The 21,432-nt window shown below is 34.1% G+C and overlaps 4 protein-coding genes across 5 annotated transcripts; 1 reads left to right on the forward strand and 3 right to left on the reverse strand.

Annotated features, from left to right (window-relative positions):
* Positions 1-497: 497 nt before the first annotated feature.
* On the forward strand, positions 498-3,567 carry LOC140990396 (pentatricopeptide repeat-containing protein At1g19720). Of its 2 annotated transcripts, none has more exons than XM_073460075.1 (2): positions 498-3,307; positions 3,345-3,567. In XM_073460075.1, the coding sequence occupies exon 1, from the start codon at positions 548-550 to the stop codon at positions 3,188-3,190; it is 2,643 nt and encodes an 880-aa protein (XP_073316176.1). In that variant the 5' UTR covers positions 498-547; the 3' UTR covers positions 3,191-3,307; positions 3,345-3,567. The 2 variants fall into 2 exon arrangements, with proteins under 2 accessions (XP_073316176.1, XP_073316177.1); XM_073460076.1 differs by having other exon boundaries at positions 498-3,254.
* Positions 3,568-4,285: 718 nt separating this feature from the next.
* On the reverse strand, positions 4,286-8,392 carry LOC140990093 (ethylene-responsive transcription factor ABI4-like). The gene is made up of 2 exons (XM_073459671.1): positions 8,375-8,392; positions 4,286-5,543 (listed from the first exon to the last, which is right to left on the reverse strand). The coding sequence occupies exons 1-2, from the start codon at positions 8,390-8,392 to the stop codon at positions 4,575-4,577; spliced, it is 987 nt and encodes a 328-aa protein (XP_073315772.1). The 3' UTR covers positions 4,286-4,574.
* Positions 8,393-11,277: 2,885 nt separating this feature from the next.
* Positions 11,278-14,420, reverse strand: LOC140990195 (eukaryotic translation initiation factor 2 subunit alpha homolog). Its single transcript, XM_073459775.1, has 7 exons — positions 13,911-14,420; positions 12,811-12,867; positions 12,622-12,708; positions 12,394-12,540; positions 12,165-12,269; positions 11,764-11,862; positions 11,278-11,594 (listed from the first exon to the last, which is right to left on the reverse strand). Exons 1-7 carry the CDS (start codon positions 14,292-14,294, stop codon positions 11,439-11,441), a joined length of 1,035 nt encoding a protein of 344 aa, XP_073315876.1. The 5' UTR covers positions 14,295-14,420; the 3' UTR covers positions 11,278-11,438.
* A 3,979-nt stretch (positions 14,421-18,399) lies between these two features.
* On the reverse strand, positions 18,400-19,258 carry LOC140990196 (abscisic acid receptor PYL4-like). Its single transcript, XM_073459776.1, has one exon. The coding sequence runs from the start codon at positions 19,083-19,085 to the stop codon at positions 18,432-18,434; it is 654 nt and encodes a 217-aa protein (XP_073315877.1). The 5' UTR covers positions 19,086-19,258; the 3' UTR covers positions 18,400-18,431.
* Between the last annotated feature and the right edge of the window lie 2,174 nt (positions 19,259-21,432).

Genomic DNA, 21,432 nt, shown 5'->3' on the forward strand with positions numbered 1-21,432 from the left:
AATTTTTTAGCCCGAGTGACAAGGACTATGCCTCCGCCCCTGGACCTGTCTGATATGTTTTGACAACTATAATTATAGTGAATCTGACTCTCGTTTTTTCACATATGAAATCTAATCTAATTATATTTTTTTGGGCAGGACAATAAAAGAGTTCAAGTGTCTGAGGATGGGAAGAGAAAATTGTTGAGGCTAAAATATGAAAGTTTATTTAATATTTAGTATATTTTTTTCCCCAAATGAATATTCAGTAAAAGTTTTCAAAAAAGATTAAAAAAAAAAAAAACAGTATGTACTTGGTTGGTTTCATAATTGGGCCGAGGGCCAATGCTTGCAACAGGCCCTGTGTTAAAGTTCACTTGTCGTACTGATCCTGGGCTTTGGTCGATTCATATTGGGCCCTGATGAATTCTTGTGGCCCACATTGTTCGTCCAATTATGGAAATGACCCAATTTATTAGGGTGGTCCACAATTAAGCAGCCAATATGCGTCACTTAGATATGTGGCTCACCATTCACCAATGTCTTGCAGCACCAAAAAAACTCAAGAATGGAGTGCATAGTTCTTCCATGTAAAAGTACACCTCTTAGAATCCCAGAAATTTCGCGAATTCCACACAAAATCTGTTCCAGAAACGCCCGTTCAGCGGAAGATTTCGAATTGAAGCAGCTCTGCAAGCAAGGACGCCTCGGTGAAGCTATTGCCTCTTTGGATTCCATTGCTTTATCATGGTCGAAGGTACGACACGACACTTTATCATACTTGATTCAATCGTGCATTCATTCGCGTTCACTAGGCCTATGTTCCGAGCTTTATGCCCGTGTCAGGAAATGGCTAAAACAAAAACCTGATCCGTTTCTTGAAACCAAGTTAGTTGGCATGTTTGCGAAGTGTGGTTCCCTGGATGATGCATTTAATGTATTTGATGAGATGGCTGAAAGGAATTTGTATGCTTGGTCTGCTGCCATTGGCGCCTGTTCAAGAGAGAAGATGTGGGGTGAAGTGTTGGACCTATTTTATTCGATGATGATTGAGGGTGAAGCGTTTCCTGATAATTTCTTGTTTCCAAAAATTTTACAGGCGTGTGGAAACTGTGGCGATGTTGAGACAGGGAGATTGATACATGCTATGATAATTAAACGTGGGATGAGTAGAGAACTACGTGTGAGTAATTCGATTCTTGCTGTCTATGCGAAATGTGGATTGTTGAGCTGTGCTGAGAAGTTTTTCGGAAGATTAGAAATGAATGATATAGTATCTTGGAATGCAATAATTACAGGGTATTGCCAACAGGGAAAGATAGATGAGGCACTAAGATTTTTTAACTTGATGCGCAAAGATGGTGTTGAGCCGGGGACAATCACTTGGAATATAATGATTTCAAGCTATAATCATGCAGGAAAGTGTGACGAAGCGATTGAAATGATGAATGAGATGGAGAGTTATGGTCTCATGCCCGATGTTTTTACTTGGACTAGTATGATATCTGGACTTGCCCAGAGTAATAAGGGGGTGGGGGCATTACATTTGTTTCAGAAGATGCTTTCATCAAGAGTTGAACCAAATGGGGTTACTCTATTGAGTGCCATATCAGCATGTTCATATTTAAAGGATCTTAGGAAAGGAAAAGAAGTTCATTTACTTGCCATCAAGTTGGGATTTGCTAAAGATGTTCTTGTGGCGAATTCACTCGTTGACATGTATTCCAAGAGTGGAAAACTTCAGGCAGCTCGCCAGGTTTTTGATATGATATCAGAAAAAGATGTGTATTCTTGGAACACGATGATGGGAGGATATTGCCTAGCTGGATACTGTGATGTAGCTCATGAGCTCTTTAAAAGAATGCAAGAATCAAGCATACAGCCCAATGTAATTACCTGGAATGTGATGATCACTGGTTACATTCATAATGGAGACATGGATCAGGCCGTTGATCTTTTCCAGAAGATGGAAAAGGATGGGGGAATTATCAGGGACACTGCATCTTGGAATGCTCTTATTACTGGTTTCTTGCATAATGGCTTGAAAAATAGAGCACTGCAGATATTCCGGAAGATGCAGTTTTTTGGTATCAAACCCAATTCAGTTACCATTTTGAGCATCTTGCCGGCATGTGCAAATTTGGTTTCCGTGAAAAAGTTGAAAGAGATCCATGGTTGTACTTTGCGGAGGAATATAGACTCTGATGGTTCGGTTACGAATTCTCTCATAGACACTTACTCGAAATCAGGGATGTTGAAATACGCGGAAGTAATATTTGATGGAAAGTCGTCAAAAGATATTGTGACATGGAATACAATGATTGCTAGTTATTTTGCACATGGGCGTTATATCAAATCAATCGAGCTCTTTGAAATAATGTTGCAACAGCAATACAGACCTAACAGAGGCACATTAGGGAGTGTGATTTCTGCTTATGGTCAGGCCAAAATGGTTGATGAAGGGTCGCTTGTGTTTTCGAAGATGGCCGAAGATTATCAGGTTTTACCAAGTTTAGACCATTACACGGCTATGGTAAATTTATATGGTCTTTCAGGGATGCTCGATGATGCGTTGAACTTAATCAAGAGAATGCCCATAGAGCCTGATGTCTCTATTTGGTCTGCTTTTTTAGCAGCCTGTCGGGCTCATGGGAATGTTAAGCTGGCAATTTATGCAGGAGAGCGGTTACTTGAACTTGAACCAGGAAATGCTTTCATTCACAGGGTAGTCGTACACCTTTATAACTTAATAGGAATTTCCAAGGATTCTTCCAATATAAAAGCATCCGAAATTAGAAAAGATTCAACAGAATCTATATGTCTGAGCTGGATCGAAGATAAAAACATGGTTTATACGTTTACTTCTGGTAATCTTAGCCAACTTGGCGATAAATCTCTACTTTCTTGGATAAAAGGTATAGAATTAAAAACCAAGGCACCAAAATATTATGATGTGCTTAGCATTCCGGAGGAGGAAAATAAAGAAATTGATGGAGTTCACAGCGAAAAACTTGCATTAGCTTTTGCTCTCATCAAATCTTCTCAAACGTCTCGAAGTATAAGGATAATCAAGAACTTGAGGATGTGTGAGCTATGCCATGGTTTCGCAAAATCAGTTTCGGAAACACATGGGTGTGAAATATATTTAAGAGATCCAAAATGCTTGCACCATTTCAAAAACGGGGTCTGTTCGTGTGGCGATTACTGGTAGATTGATCATATACCGCCGAGCATCTACACCTACTGTTTGTACCACGAGAAGCACTCTCGTTGAGGTAAATTTGTATATATTTTACATTGTAAACTGAAATGCATTGTGGATGAAATTGTACACAAAGTTTTGTGAATGTTACTTTTCTTTGTAGATAAGAACTGAATGCATAATGTTGGTAACTGTTGGGTAAGCAAAGAAATAAGTGTTCTTGTGAGAATGATGACATACATTATAAGCAAAGCAAGACTTTTATGCTGGAGTAAGATGAAGGAAGGGTACGTTGTTGCGAACTAGGCGCCTAATGGAAAATTTACTTATTTATTGAACAAATATATGTGCTACTTTACATCTGGTCACACCACGTTTTAATAATAATTTTTAAATGTAATCATAATGTGTATATAGTAACCCGTAATACCTAATAATCCAAGTTATTATTTAAATATTCATTTGCAATAAGAGAAATGTGAAAGTTGATTGAAAAGTTAAATAAATAATATACGTTTTTTAGTAAGATCAGAGATATGTAGATTTTGATTTGTACTTGAAGATATATAATTTGAATTCTAATATGGTATCATTCGAATATGTGACCGCCACGGAGAAAGAGTCCCTGGTGTGCCGTCGTCAAATCCATCCAAGAAGAGCCCCGCATGCATCTCGATCGTTTTGGTACTAGATTGATCAACTATCCAAAATTACGTACATTCAGATTTTCCAGCATCTTTTAAATTCAAATTATATTTATGTCCTTTTATTTTGTAAAATCCGAGTATTGTACATTTAAATGGCAACACGCAGAAGAATGGAAAATGAAATAAAATATTTACATGCATGGATATCTGCAAAAAAACGTATTTCCTTTTTAAGTAATGATATCATATAGGTTTTGCTTTTTATTCAGAGATCATAGTTTTATATCTCCTCTTCCATATTTGTTCGCCTCTGGACGCAAACTTTCCCATTAATAGGGGTTTAACCATGCATACTCGATTTCAATCTATATATTTACCTGTCAAATCAAAACTGTATATATAGATGGAAAAATTAACGCAGAATAAGGAAATAAATATTACCTGAAACACCATTACAATATTAGAATATCTATTTAGCTAGCTGCTAAATTACAAGTATACAGACTCGTCACTAGATTGTGTAATTTATTCACGTCCCTCAATTTTCCTATTTTTTTAATTCCCAATCTCAAATCTGAAAACGTGATGAATACATATAAATCCTGTGAATTCATCAGCTAGCTACATTAGATCGTGATTCTTGGACAATACAGATCACCAAATTAATTTATGAACTATTCTTGAAACCCTACCTTCTTGAATCAGTTCCATGCAAGAAGCTCAAAAACAGAAAGTTTACTTGATTTTCAAAGACTGTCGAACAAGAATGAATCGCTATAGTCCCAAATATTAGTCGGGGGGAACTCATCTTCGCTGCCCAGTGGCCATGAAGGGGAGGCAACGTAACCATTCAGCACCGCCGATGGATCTGCTACAGGCAGCGCCGGCACAGGTTGAGTCGATTCGAGAGACAAGTTCGAACCCACGAGTGAATTCATCTCATCGTACCCGTAATGCTGAAAATTCTGATGATCAGGCTGCTGTTGTTGATGGTGATTATTTATACTAGGGTTTGAATAAAATGAGGTGGTTTCTGTTCCTGTGGGGTCAGCTTCAACATTCATATCAGCCATTCCGTACTGATGTTGCGCTATTCCTACTTGTTCCTGAACGATGTTCGGGTATTGTACGGTAGTGTACAGCCCGTACGGAAAGTAGTTGGCCTCTATCCCTCCCACCGCAAGCGGTGGCGCAGGATTTGAGATTGTTAGGCCAAACCCTGATGGCCGAGGAAGCAATGGACGCAGGGTTTGAGCGGTAGATGAAGAGGTTCTATTCCGAGACTGAGAAGACGAATCGCCGACATCAGCACCGCCAGCGCCTACGCCATCAGCACCGCCACCAGAGGATTGCAGGTTCAGCTGCGCCCTCGATCCATACAAGATAACCGCAGCACGGTCATATGCACGCGCCGCGTCCTCCGCGGTGGCAAAAGTGCCCAGCCATCGCCGCGTACGCTTTCTAGGCTCCCGGATCTCCGCGACCCATTTCCCCCAGCTCCGCTGCCTCACTCCTCTATACCTGAACTTCCCATTATCCGGCCCTCCTTTCCCTTTACACTTCTTGTTCTTACTGCTGCCTCCAACATCACTTGTGGCGGCGTCGGCGGAAGAACCTCCAGGAAGGGGTGGAGAATCGTCGAAAATGAAGCTCTGTTGAGGAGATTGATGAATATCAGAGTCTGAAACTGCACCACCACCGCTCATCGTGAGTGGCTAATAGGAGAGGTGGAGGATTAAAATTAAGAAAAGGTAAATGGGAAAATGGGGAAGAGTGTAGTAGGGTTTTGCCTCGTTCTGTGTTTACCCAATAAGTCGAGAGAGAGAAGAGAGCAAAATTTTAGGGCTCTGAAAGAATTGTCTGCAAATGGTAGAAAAGGGCGGTGCTCATAACATCTATATCTACATAGCTAGTATTCGTATGAATACACTTATTATACATGAACATTTAAATGTCGCAAAATTGATCGTGGACCCAAATTTTAGAGAAGGTTTTAAATTATATATATATATATTATAATATAAAAAATTTTGTGAGACTGTCTTATTTCTCAATTTTTAAAGATGAATATTCAATTTGAATCAATCATAAAAAATTATTAATTTTTATTATAAATATTGATGCTTCTCCATCGTACATTGCATGGTTACGACTATATTTTTGTGTGTACAATATATGTGTGTGTGTGTGTGAAATTATTAACGGGAAAACAATAAAATAAAATAAATGTATAAAATTTCAAGAAAAATATAAATAGGGTTTATATTTTAAAATTGGTAGCATAATCTAATACAAATAAGACAAAAACTTGTGTGAGACGGTCTCAGGAGTCGTATTTTGTGAGACAAATATCTTATTTGGGTCATCCATGGAAAAGTATTGATTTTTATGCTAAGAGTATTGTTTTTTTATTGTGAATATCGGTAGGATTGAATACCCGTCTCATAGATACAGATTTGTGAGACCGTCTCACAAGTGACATACTCTACAAATAAAAGATTCTTTAAGAAATTAATTAAAACATTAATTTTTCAAATCAAAAATTAAATCATCATCCGAAACATATATAAATAAATAAGAAATATACTGTAAATTTGTTTTATTTTTTTTTTGGGGAAGTTGGCGAAAAATCCCCGATCAAAATATTTCTTTGGGTTTACTCCCTACCCACAAAATTGTGGTACTATGTCATACAAATTGTGGTACACTTCAAGTGGAAATGTGGTACACTTCATGTGGAAATGTGGTACTAAAAAAATATCTAGGGACTGAACACTAAAAAAAAAGACGGCTGGGGACTGATCCCCAATTTCCCGTTTTTTTTTCAATTGTGATCGTACTTTAAAAAATATTACAAAAAATCACATTATGTCTGACACTACACACAGGCATGTGTCTATGTCGTTTCTTGGCTGTGTCCTAATGCATTCCTTTTCCTCTTAATATTTGCTCGTGTCATGTAGCATATACACACAATTATATATTTGATTATATATTTTTATGTGGTACTGTAATTTATTTAAAATTATCATATTTTTTTATCCGCTTGGAAATGTTAGTTAGGAGATATATCTAGCAAACTCCGTACATTCAGAATTCGATAAGAGAAAAACTTGTGTGAGACGGTCTCACGGGTCGTATTTTGTGAGACAGATCTTTTATTTGGGTCATCCATGAAAAAGTATTACTTTTTATGCTAAAAGTATATTTTTTATTGTGAATATCGGTAGGATTGACCCGTCTCACCGATAAATATTCGTGAGACCGTCTTCCAAGAGATCTACTCATTTGAAAAATATATTCTAGTAGCATTTTCTTTTTTTTAAAAAAAAAAGTGCATATATCGTTTAACTGGTTATTTCCATTAGTTTTTACAAATAAATTTTTTTTTGGATAGATAAAGACTATTCGAACGTTTCTGATTGAGATGCATGGCAATGACAAATTAATTAAGTTTTCATCACAAATTAAAAATGAAAGAAAAACAAACTTACCTTTTAATTGGGAATGATCGATGATTACTTCGATCGAGATAATAATTTCTGTCTTTAAAAAAATATTAAAGTTGTTTCAAATATATTTTTATTATTTTTTTAAAGTTAAGATCATAAAATTCAAATTTATTTTTTTAATATGTTTATATAGTGTTTCAAGTTAATTAAAATTAATTTCAAATTCAGTCAATAATAAATTCATTTGAAATTCATGATTTTGTGTAAATAAGTAAAATATTGAATTATGATTTGATTTATTATTTCATTGCTAATAATAAAACTAAACTTTGTAACAATTTTTTTTTGAATGAATTAAATAGGGATAAAATAAGAAATGTGTGTGCAAATTTGATTTTTCAATTATTTTTAAAATTTGTGTGAAAAGAAATCTATATATTTAGACGAAATGAGTATGTACTTTTAGAGAAATAGGTATTTTTGTATGCCTCCCTATACTACTGATTCTACGACCAATACTAACACTTGCATAATAAATTTATTAAACATGTCTTTGTTATATTTTTTCCTATTTGAGTTTATGTTCTTTATGTAGCCAAATTTCGATTTTAGTATTTTTTTTTTAACAATTTTAGTAATTTTTTCCGATACAACATTGATATTGTACAGATGTTAATGTCAAATCAACACTCTCTAATAAAAACGAACTAAAATTATAAAAAAAATAATCGAAAATACATAATTCAAACTGAAATTTGATAATATAAATATTAAAATAAAAAAAACAAATATATATATATATATATGTGTGTGTGTGACTAAAAATATAATTTTCTCTGATAATTATCAGCAACAACTTGTAATAAGTATCTCTATATCAATCAATTATTCTTTGAATATGGCCTTAATCAAGCAATATTAGATCCAATTGTTTGAACATCATGAGCATCTCCACTCATAAACCCTAAAATGAGTTATTTTTTTCATACATATTATCATATCAAAAGTTAAAAACTCGCTATTTTTAAAACTCTTTTCCACAATCATAAACTTCGGAAAAAATACTTCGTCTTGACCTCGATATCCAATCACACCTTCCTTCCCACCGTCATTTAAGAAATGAACAAAGTTCTTAGTTTTGAGAGTGGTTCATTCAATATAATGGTAGTGGGTTCATTTTTTTGGGTTCAAAAATGAACCTCCATTGGAGATGCTCCCACAGTTTGATAATTTAAATTCTAACCTAAACTTGAGATGATTAAAAGTTGTGGCCCTGTCTCCTGATCCAAAGACACAAGAAGAGATACTTCAGATGGGGACCACACTGCACTCTTTGTACAAAGATTGTGGGGACAAAATTGAACGAGGGAGCAGATATGATCCACCTAAGTAACAAAATAAAATCTATTTTTTATTTTTNCGGCCACATGCTGGTTGGGTTTTTATGCTGGTCAGTCACAGTCTTTTGATAAATTTATTCGGAGTTTTTAAGTACGTGACAAGCTTTTCAATTACAAGTTTGTCAACGAATTAACCACACTGTTACAAGTGGGAAGGGACCTCTATCCTCTTCAAAAAAAAAAACCACTCTGCGATTACAGGTTAGAAAAGAAATACAATTTTTATGTTATTATAATGGGACTGGGATTCTCGTTTTTACTGGGTTTGAACCATTCTTTTTTCCTTTTTCTTTTTTTTTTCCCCGGTAGAGCTTTACGCTGCTAAAAGCCACAAGGATGGAGGCACGAAATTGCGTCCACTTTTAATGGCTTGCAAAAAATACTGGGTTAATAACATATATTATATGATTATTGTGTACTCAAGATTTGAAAACATGATGATATATTTGTTCTAATTTGAAAACAGAACAATCTTGAGATTTCAAAAAATAGTGTATGCAAGCAAGCCCGTGACAGCCCAACCAGATGCCAACCCAATATCCCAATATTTTTGGGCTTGGAGTCATGGATGTTCTTTCATTTTGGCTTCTTGATGCCAATTTGTATCTATGATTGGATGATAATGTGGCTGTGGTAAAGGCAGAGACTGTTATATATGTGCAAAGCTCCAAGTGTTGGTCTTAAGCGAAAATCGAAGTATATAAAAGCTTGATGTGAAGTTTGAGATTAAGGTGAAAACGACGAGTGAGTTCTCTGGGTGGGTGACTTCAAGTTTAGGCAACTTTACCACCAGTGTTTCGGATAAGTTGAGTTCAAGAACAAGATAAAGTACAAAAAGAATGGAACGGTGAAGGACGCACTACAACAATAAATGGTTATTGTGACACTTTTTTATAGAAACTTTTAATTAAATATTGTTACAAATACTTACTAATGACACTTGTAAAAAATTAATAATGTATAAAATAAAAAAACATATTAGATTAGTTATCATGACATTTTTAATTGATGTCATTTTTTATATGGAGGGAAACAAATATTTTTCCCACATCGTAAAAAATCATTAAAAAGCTAAAATTTGTCACTATAAATAAATGTGAGAATATTTGGGTTGGATAAATATTGGATGAGGAAAAATAATTGTTTCCCTCCATATAAAAAATGACATCAATTAAAAAGTCAGGATAACTAATCTAATATGTTTTTTTTATTCCCACATTTATTTTATCTATTTTTCTCTCTACCAATATTTATCCAACCCAAATATTTCTACATTTGTTATTGTCACTATAAATAACATACACGACACTTTTAGTTGTCATTATAAATGATTTTAACTGACATATAAATTTGTCATTATTATTATAATAACAAGACATGTATAAATGTATTTAAAACATGAGTTTTCCTGACATTTAAAATTGTCATTATATGAATAATTAGTAACACGTATGAAGTTGTCATTAACATCTTATAATGACATTAAAAAATGTCAGAGAGTTTAAGACGACATTGGAATAGAGGACATTTGTTGGAGGTGTCAGTAAAACTTAAATGTCACTAAATATTGAATATGATGACATTTATGAATGTCACAATAAGCATTTATTCTTGTAGTGACGTGAAGCACAAAGTGACGGTGAAAACTGAATCGGAAGTCGAGTCTTGTACCGGAAGCGATGTCTACAGTACCAAACTAAATCGAAAGTATCCTTTAGCAATAAGGCATCTAACGTCGCTGGATCAGAGGGAAAAGTACACAATTGTATCGGATTTGGAGACCTCGATGGAGGAGGATCGGAGAGGTCGAATTATAGCTTTACGAGTAGTTTGGTCAACACTCAGAAGGCAAATGGGACTATGTATGCGGAGAATCGGATTGTTCTGTCTGGGGCAGTAAATACTTCTCAAAGTAAGAGTGTTGCCGATGAATTTGGTAGCTAAAATAGGCAGGTTTCGGCTGCCGGAGGATACATTAGTAGCTAAACCACGAGTGTTCAGTGTACTTCGTCCCTGTGATGGGGTTGAACGACTTCCTGTGTTTGTGAAATTTCTACAGGCACTAGCGTAGTTAATTTCTCCGAATAAATGGCTCGTACAGTGTGATTTTTATTTGTAATTTAATCGATACAAGTTTTATACGAAATTTCTATTTATCATAAGCAACTTTTGGAGATCCGAAGAATCTGCTCGAGGTCTAGTATGGGTGGAGCATTAGGCTCTAAATTTTGTGATGCTGATTAATCTACGTCTTAAAAGATTGAAAAAAATATTTAATCGAGGGTATATAATGCCAAAGCAAATAAGGGGTGGGGGTGTCTTCTGCCAGGTGCAAACCATAAGCAATTCACGACAAAGTTTATTCATATGTATAAGCCAAGCCTGCCTTCGATGTAAAACACTGGAAGTATCAAAACAGAGTCGAATCCAAGAATTTGGAAGGGGAAGGACATGACGAGATTGTGCACTAGCTCTTTTTTTTTTTTTTCGATGAAACTTTACTTTTTAAGACAAAAATTAATACCTCTTACTCTTGTTTTCGGATTGCTATGGCTAAAAAATCGTAAAATGCTACAATAAACATATACCTTTAAATATAATTTTAAATCTTGCATTCGTTAGCCAAAATTGAAAAATATCAGAGGAAAACATCGGCAAAATGACAATACATTTGTTCATATCGTATCAGGGTAAGGTGAGCAAAAGCGGTACAAAATTGAGTATTCTCACAGATGGACGAATAAGAAAGAAGAAATATCTACTCTGTTATTACAGACCTCGAGTTCTCCAGATCAATGTTTCCCATCCCTGTATCTTCCTCCTCTTCACTATCTTCATCCCCACTAATCTCCTCGTTCTCGCGACCAAGCTTAGCCATATGCTCAGCGAGCAGTTTATCCTCCCGTTCGCTCACCTAAATGAACCAACCAGATTAAACACATGATGGTGGCCATGACGAATATTTAAGCGAGGTGAAAATTTTGAAAACGTAACAGAATATTCTAGTGGAAATTATTTTTAGCGCTAATCTAATGTGATATGGGAAAATTGAAATTCTAGTTTGATTGATGTATCATCCTCACCGCTCTTGGTGCTTCTTTGACAGTAAGTTTTCCCGAGTGTCGTGAAATCTCTTCCGTGCAAGCTTCAATTGCCATGTTAAGTACTGATATCCCTTGTTCCTGCAATGCAAAAATTAAACTAATTTCATTGGTAATTGTTTTTTGAATCATGTCAATTATTAAACCAAAAACACACATGTAAGATAAAGACAGCAATTAATAATAACAAGCACCTTAATATATTCACCAATGACAAAACTAAATTCGATTTCATACCCTGGTGACGTACACCAGTTGTGCATTGCTTAATAGTTAATGCTTACCATAGGAGTATGGGCATCGATATTGATCCAGAGATCATAGGTGCCCATGCAGAAGGCAATATCAGCTATTAAGCATAACACATTTGTCTAGTAATTTACCTTGTCAAGAGTCTGGGTGTTGAGGACATATGCTGGAGGAGCAACAAGTTTAATTTTAACCGGGCAATCCTTGTTTCCTGCAGCTTCAGCTTTTCGCATTGCTTCCTGAAAAGCATTTGGGAGATATCAATAACTCAGTACTTAACACTAAAGATAGATCCCAGTAATGATAGTAACCAAGATAATATAAAGAAAAAAAGGAGTCAGAAAATTAATCATGGGACTAGACCTTTATGTGTAGAACACCATCAAATTGAAAACACTTCATTTCAATATCTGCACGAATTTTTAAAGGCTGTGGTGTCATTCTTCTCCTAATATTTTTAACTAAAGAGTCTTTTATGTCCTCCGCTAAAGCAGGAACAACCTTGGTTATCTGCAGGATTTCCAGATGGAAAATAATCACATATCAGTAGTCTCTTGAAGAATATGAGATTGAAATGAAAACATATACTACCTCTTGTCCATTAGGTCCGACTTCTTTTACTTCACGAGTAAGAGAGTCAAGCAGGGAATTGGGATCATTAACAACCAATTTAAACGCCTGTAATTTAGAAATCAGTAAAATGTTTGTTACGGAATTAAAAACTAATTTGATGCCAACAAACAACATATACTATATTGATTGAACTTCTGCGCATCTTACCTCAAATGCATGACCATATTTCCTGTATAAAGGCCAGCCCACGTGAATATAGAGATCCTGCCACAAAAAAAAATCATCTAAGCAAAACTAATGATAGAATGTAAAATGAGCATTAGAAATGTCAGCACATGTCAGGTAGCACAACAAGCAGTAGCAACTAGCAAATAGTTTTGAAGTCATTAGTCAGTTGGCATGATTGATGCTCACACCTTTAAAAAGCACAGTGAGACCTTAACAACTCTACAAGTAACCAAAGGTAACACTATTTAATTCCGTTGACCAATGCCGAGATCAAAATTCCGCGAAGTTCACAAAGTTGCAATTGGTCCTAATAGACAATAACAAAGACGCAACCATATTCAGATCCAAATACCAAAAGCTATTCCTAGGAGGTGTGTAAAACAGAGTGAAGCCCAGATCTAGTAAGCAGCCTAAAAAACTTTTCTAGAAGTGCTTCCAACTGCCCATAACTACACCCATGTAAGTGTTGAACGATCTCTACCTATTCCTTGTAATTTTTTCTTCCCTTGCACCATTCCTTTTACGAATTTCAATGTACTGCATCTATAAATAGCTATTTACGCCTATTTCATTTGGATAACACACAGCCCAATAATGTTGTCAAAGACAAAAATCAAGTTAGTTATTTAGAGTCGACCAACATATCAGTACCAGAATATAAAAACAAACTGTTCGTACTAAATACACCAACACACGTTCAAGAGAATACAGAGTCAATTATACAGGGGGTAATTCATAGCTGAAATCTGAAGTCTTTGTCACGTCATTGCATCTTACATGGCGCTTGGACCAATATTGCAGTAAATACGTTTTCTATGGGTATCAAACAAACATAGACAAGTAAAATAGAGAATGCAAAATATAACTCCCCAATCAATGTTTATTAGCAAAATAAACACAAAAATTGATACAAAAAACATAGAGCATTCCCCAGTGGACTCATTGCCAGCATATCACAAGCACTGAGCTAAAATCAATTTAAAGACTTCTTCTATTAAAATAAGAAAACAAAATAATAAAAATGAAAAGCAAACTTTGAAAGAAAAAATTCAACAGATAAAATCCAATTTAAAAATAACCTCGAGATCAATCTTCATAGTCTCCGCCACATGTCGCATGATTGAATGAACAAGCTTGCTCTTGTTAAATCTCTCCTCGCACGCCTGAATATCCTCTTCAGAAACTCGCCTCTTACTGAGATCAATGTAACCCTTCTCCTTATCAACACGAAGCACCATAACGGGTTCAATTCGGCCCACCTTAATGAGGCTGCTAATACTGCGAATTCGTCGTCGAGATAGCTCCGAGAACAGAATCATCCCTTCAATGTTGTTGTACTCGAGGAGTGAAACGTACGCGCCACTGTCAGCCATACTCTTCACTTGTATCATCACCGCCATGTCGACCTCCGGGTACTTCGCCTCGTACATCCGGCATTCCAGGTTCACCCCGTTCGCCGCCATAGATCGGATTAATCTTAATCGGGTCGGTTCAGATGGAATTGGGATTCAGGGACTCTTGCGATTTAGGGTTTCCGTGGTCTAGGTTTTTCGCGGAGGGGGGAGAGAAGTAGATAGATTGTCTGAAGAATATAATCGATACGATATATTTCGTTATATACATTATTAAAATAAATAAATCCAAAAAAAGGATCGAAAATTAAGAATATAAACATACATAATAATATTAAATTTTTATTCCATATATATTTTGAAATACTATAGAAATTTTATTGAAAGTATTAATTTGATATCTAAATTACGAAATTACATCACTTCCTAGCATATTAATATATAATTTTTTATATGCTCCATGTTTCCGCATCTCAAATTTTTTTTTAAGTATAAAGTTCATGTTGTTGATAATAAATGATTGATACTGAATAAGGCAGAAAATGAAATCGGCCGAAGATTGTCACGGTTTACGTTGCAAAAAAGTCCGTAACAGAATTGATACACAATGGTTAAAATCAAGGCTAGAGTTTCCCTCTATGTTTTTAAGACGATTTTTGTCTCACGTACGGTATTAATGGTATATGACAAATATCTCATGAGTTATAACCGTTTTCATTTTATTATAAGAGCACTCTGATTATAAAATCGGTAGAACTTGTAAAATGTTTTTGGAATTTTCTCGTATGAAGAACGAAAAAATGAAATGCAGTGATAAGAACTTGATGAAAATATAAGTATTTTCGAGTTTTATAATTATCTAACATTGTTCCATGATGAAGTAATGATCTATGGCAAAAACTTGTGTGAGACGGTCTCACGGGTCGTATTTGTGAGACAGATCTCTTATTTGGGTCATCCATGAAAAAGTATTACTTTTTATGCTAAGCGTATTACTTTTTATTGTGAATATGGGTAGGGTTGACCCGTCTCACGGATTAAGATCCGTGAGACGGTCTCACATGAGACCTACTCATGATCTATCTATACATTTTCGAATGTTGGGGAGACATTTTCATGAATATTTGTGTCTCTATACTTGAGACTAAATATGATTTGTCAGATCTTGATCAGATTCTATGTGGTACATCATTTCTAATTGAATGGTCCACATATCACATTTTTTCGAAATCATCACCTCTTTTGGGTACGACCCTAATTATATCAGATCTAGACTAACCGTCTTGATCCAATTGTTCATATTTAATGTAATGCTTAAATATAATAATTTGTTGATTTAGTAATGCGATATCACTAAATAAATAACAATGTTAGAATAATGAAATATGACATATCTTAGCCATATGGACGACAAAACCCATTTGCAACCGTTAAACAATGTGAGACCGTCTCACGGGTCCTAATCTGTGAGATGGGTCAACCCTACCAATATTCACTATAAAAAGTAATACTCTTAGCATAAAAAGTAATACTTTTTCATGGATGACCCAAATAAGAGATCTGTCTCACAAATACGACTCGTGAGACCGTCTCACAAAAGTTTTTGTCAACAATTTCATTCTGATTAATATATTTGGTATAAATAAAATGAAATTTAAATTTAAGATAATATTTTAAAAATTACGAATTATAAATCCCAGCGTTTATTTTGGTAATAGTAAGACTTTTGTATTTTAGAATTTAACTTCATCGTTAGAAAATGCAGGATATTGTTTTTTTTTAAAAAAATTCTAAATTCCAAACCTCTTTTCGAATCCACAAAGGCATGGTTCGCTTATATTTAAAATATGGTAAAAACTTGTGTGAGATGGTCTCACGGGTCGTATTTTGTGAAACAGATCTCTAATTTGAGTCATCCATGAAAAATTATTACTTTTTATGCTAAGAGTATTACTTTTTATTGTGAATCTCGGTAGGATTGACCCGTCTCACAGATAAAGATTCGTGAGACTGTCTCACAAGAGACCTACTCTTAAAATATTATATATCCTTAAAAAAATATATAAGATATTTAGAACCGTATAAGATATTGTATAAAAATAATATCTATATAGCAACTCAATTTTTATGATGATATAATTTATCAAAGACAATTGTATTTTTTTATCTTGTATGTTTGTCATTATGTTATTTTAGTCATCTATATTATCAAATTTTAATCATACTAATATGTTTCTAATTTTTTTGACAATTTAGTAATTTTTAATCTAGAGTGTTGATATTATACTACATATGTCAGCACCACACGCATTGTTGCCAAATAAACGTTACATACATCAATATTGGATTAAAACTGAAATTTGACAACATGGAGAACTAAAATCAACAAATGTCAAAAGTAATTTTTCCACTTTATTCAAAATAATCATTACGCTGAATTCTTCAAAAATTATTCACACTCACTCACTCACTATATTCTTCTTCTCTTGGATTTATTTGGTTTGGTCATAAACTCTATAAATTCATATATATAGTGTTTATGATAAGCTCAACAAACAAACAGAGATTTTTGTCGAATATGAGGTCTGAAAATCTTATATATATTAAATATAATAAAATTAGAAAAATGTGACGGGTTCTAATCGGGCAAAGGACAACGTAAGGCACGAGTGAAGTGACATGAGTCACATTAAATATTATCTTCAAAACAAAGAAGAATTAAAAGCCTAGTTGCCCACTTGCCCATCAACTTGCAAATAATTCCCTAATAATCTTTAACTGAGTTTAATTATAAAAATATTATTATTATTATTATTACCGTTGGGAAGAGTACAACATTATAACAAGTTGGATTATAGATGATTGGTTTGTACACCAACTTGCTTCTCGATTTCAAGCTGATGCTGGTGCATGATTCTAATTACTATTTCAAACCAACCCACACCAAATTTATATATCTGTGTCAAATTCAAATGTATTCAAATTCAATATTTATAATTTGAGAAATTCGTGCTTTCTAATCGAATGACGTGTATAAAATCACATCAACACTCTCGATCGAAGAAAATTAAAATGCTCAAATCATAGATACAGTAACATAGATGATCAAAAAGTAAACATAAATAACCAATGTTATCATTTTCCTTTGCATTTTTTTAAATCATTTCTGTAAGTTAAATTTTTTAACACAAAGTAATTGCTTACAACTTTGTAAAAATATAGAAATAACCCATGTTTTACTAGATATTTAATTAATGGGATACGATCCATTAAACAATATCGGACGTGATCATAAATCAATATGTTTGAAAAATTCAAAAGAGAAATGCCGGTCTATGCTTTTGCAACTTGAAGTTTCTAAAAGCATTGCACTCGAGACGAATACGTAAACAATTTGGCGAACACAAGTTTTTTTTATCATTTAATTTATATGTAGAATACTACTTAGTATATCATTATTTTTTTTAGTGTGTGTACATCTATTATATATATCAAAAACTTGTGTGAAACAGTCTCACGGATCGTATTTTGTGAGACAGATCTTTTATTTGGGTCATCCATGAAAAAGTATTACTTTTTATGCTAAGAGTATTACTTTTTACTGTGAATATCGATAAGATTGACCCGTCTCACAGATAACAATTCGTGAGACCATTTCACAAGAGACCTACTCATTATATATATATAAAAAAAGGAGTGCAACAAATAATAAGCAACCATGAAACAATATGAAGTGCACCGAAACAGCAACATCGGAATTGAAAAATTATTAGAATAAAATTAATTCATATGTGGAACAAATATATATTTAATGCATAAAAAAAAAAACTACACAAACACTGAAAACCTGCTCCAGATCTTAAAATATTTTTCATTTTAAATCACATAAATATTTCGAACTTGTATCTACTTGTGCATGCCACACACACTAATATAAATATGGATAAACTCAATGACAAATAAATGAATATTGTATTTGAGTCGATGAATTACAAATTTGTAGATTTAAAATATAAATAAATATATTTATGTTCTTATAATGTTAAATAAAATATAGGTTTAAAATTTCATTTTATCTTTTATCTATAATCAAAATCTATAAATTTTATATTCTTCCATCAAGAACCACATAAGTTGCCTGGAAATTTAATCTAATCGGTCTTATATAAAATTCATGATCTACAACATGCATGAGATTAATAAAATAAAAAAATAAAAAAAGATAAAATTACATAAATTTGAAAAGATTTACTGATTTTTGGCCAACTTTTCTGAGATTCGAGCCAACGACTGCAGATTGCACCTTACAATTGTGTCAACAAAGGCACAAGTTTCTTCTTTGGTGTTCCCTTGTGGGACATCCACAACGTAAGACTCCACCACTACCGTCACACCACTACCTAGGCCTCCGCCGCTCGGAGGTTGCGACGGCGCTGCATGGAGGGTGGTTACAGAGCGATAATTGTGCAAGCGGTGATCGCCTCCTACTACGCTGAAACTCAAAACATGCTTCTCGTCGTCCAAGACTTCGAGCCTCTCCGTGCTGGACACCGCTGGGAGACCGGACACGACCCGCACCTCCCGGAGCGTGCCCACTTCACCATGGCCGAGGATGACATCGCAACTCTTGAGGAAGTGCTTGTACGCCTGCGGCTTGTCGAAGCGGCGGACGACTGACCACACGGTGTCAAGGGGCGCGTGGATGGTTTGGACTACGGCGGAGCAGCACTGGTTGGAATTCACAGCGTGCGTGTGGTGATGCGAAGCGTTTTCCGGCAGCGGAATGTCGTTGGAAAAAGGGGAAACCCATGTGGGCTTGGCCTGCTTGGCGGCGGCGTAGGCTGATCCGGAGGTGGTGTGATTTATGTGGTTGATTCTGTGAAGCTGAAGAGAAGAAGGCATTTCTGGATCTTTATTAGTTCTGCTGCTGCTGTTCTATAGCTCTGATGATTTTCTTGACAGAGAAAAAAAGTTGAAATGAATGGAAATTATGAAAAGATAGATACAGATATAAATACAGAGGTTTGTGTAAAATAAAATCCCGATCAATTAAAACTTTGCAATAAAATTCTTTGTCAAGTTGTAGTATTTTGGATTTAATCTTAGAGCTTACGAAAGGAGTGATCAGATCATATAGAGCAAGTTGCCGAACAAGTTGGCAGTAAATTTTTTGGACGCGGTGAATTCCAAACTGCCCCTGGAAGTAGCCTAAATTTACGTGATCCACCCGGCACTTCCTTTAACTTTATCCTTCTATAAATAAATTAAATTATATCTTTTTCTATTTAATTCTTGAATTACAATGTTTCAATTTGGGTGTTCATAACTGTTGAATATGCTGGCTACTGCAACAATTAAGTAACAAGAAATATAATTTACATACGTAATAATTGATAAAACGTTTGAAAATGGTCACTTTTTGGAATTTTAAAGAAAGAAAATTGCACCTTTTGTTTTGTATTATCATTATTTCGTTGTTTTAGTTCTCTATATTTGCAAATATAGTGATGATTCCAACATGATGTTGCTGTCGCAACGTTGTAGAGGTGATGTTGACGCACACATATATAATAATATCATGTTAGTATTTTTGATAAAAAAAATTAAAATTATCAAAAATCGAAAATTATATAAAAAAGATTGAAATACGACGATATTGAGAACAAACATCATGAAAGGTAAATATACAAGACTGAAAATACATTTTTTTTTCTTTTAAATATCAGATAAATGACATGTAATTAGTTACTCTAAACCTTTTTTCTTTAATAATATCATAAAGTATAATATTTTAAACTTGTAATGTGTATATCGGCATAATGTTGTTGTCAACTACGTAAACATTTATCTTAGTAGTGAATAAATAACTCTGGACACACAACACATATATTTTTAAAAAAATTTCACCTGATAATAACCATGCTTTTTAGTATTCAAAATAATAAATATTAAATCAAATTTAAATGTAGAGTAGTCCACCTGAGAGCGGTAAATTATGTTGAGTACTTATAGTATTGTCCTCGCCGGACGAGCAATCGAATGTTATTTTCGTATTTTTGATACAATAGAAAATACTCGATTCTATTATAACCAAGGCTATTTTCGGTCTTCTTCGAAAATAATATACATGTATATAAGCATATTTATAAACAGAATTTGGCGTGCTCGATCTGCTAGTTCCTGCTCGTTTTAGTAGTTTTAATTTACATATAATAATAGTAGTAAACAACATATTGATGCTTGTTTACTTGTTTCCTCCCCCAACACATTTTTATTTAATCCTCGATATGTAATCTATGGGCTACTACTGCTCCTGGTTTTGCATCTGCTTTGAATTTTTTTATCCCAATTTGGCAATGTTTAAGATTTAGCCTAGTAGAGTCATTGCATTTGGAGAACAAAACTTCTCTTGTGTCTCAATTTTTTTTATCTTCTTCCAACCATTAAAAGTGGTAACCCACTCTTTATTATAATTTTAAATCCATCAAGTTGAGAATTTCTTTGATATCGGCTATCAATACTTTGCATCAATGGATTAGGAATCCTTTTTTGTATTGAAAGGAGAGAATTGGGGTTAACTGTATATAGACAATATATATGTATATGTCGGAATGGTCAGAATTTTTATTGGTAAAGAATTGACGAGTTGAATGTTATATGTTTTCAAATTGATAGTTGAAATCGTCGGTTCATCTTTATATATATAATTTGAACGAGAATAACCAAAAATTTGCATGCTCGCATATCCCACCTAATGTTGAAGTTCTGAAATGTTATGGGTAAATTCGAGCCTACGTACATTAAGGTTTTTACATCAAGTGTAGATCAATGACCCATGTTTAGTCGGTCATTACTCGGTGTGTGATCGAATGTTTGTCGTTTTATCAATATAAATAGTTTCTTCACAATGGTGTCCTTTAATGGTGTGAGCAAGAGAAATGAAGTTGAAATACATGATGCACAAGATTGACATGCAATTATTGGTTGGGAAGTTCACTATATATGTGACATGCACATGCACGAATAAAAGTAAATGAAACATTTTAAGACATAATAAAAAAACAATTTAAAAAAAGTATATCGACAGTTGAAACATGGTTTGGAATATTCAGTTATATTGATCTTTCAAATTCAGAAAAGAACCAAACATTTTTATGTTTTACCAATATATTGAGTTGAGAAAATTGTATTTTTGGTTTTAGATATTCACCTCTTTAAGTTTTCTTTCTTCTGTATTGTCAGCACACAC

Source organism: Primulina huaijiensis, chromosome 12 (genome assembly GCF_012295235.1).
Source record: "Primulina huaijiensis isolate GDHJ02 chromosome 12, ASM1229523v2, whole genome shotgun sequence".
NCBI classification, from domain to species: Eukaryota; Viridiplantae; Streptophyta; class Magnoliopsida; order Lamiales; family Gesneriaceae; genus Primulina; species Primulina huaijiensis.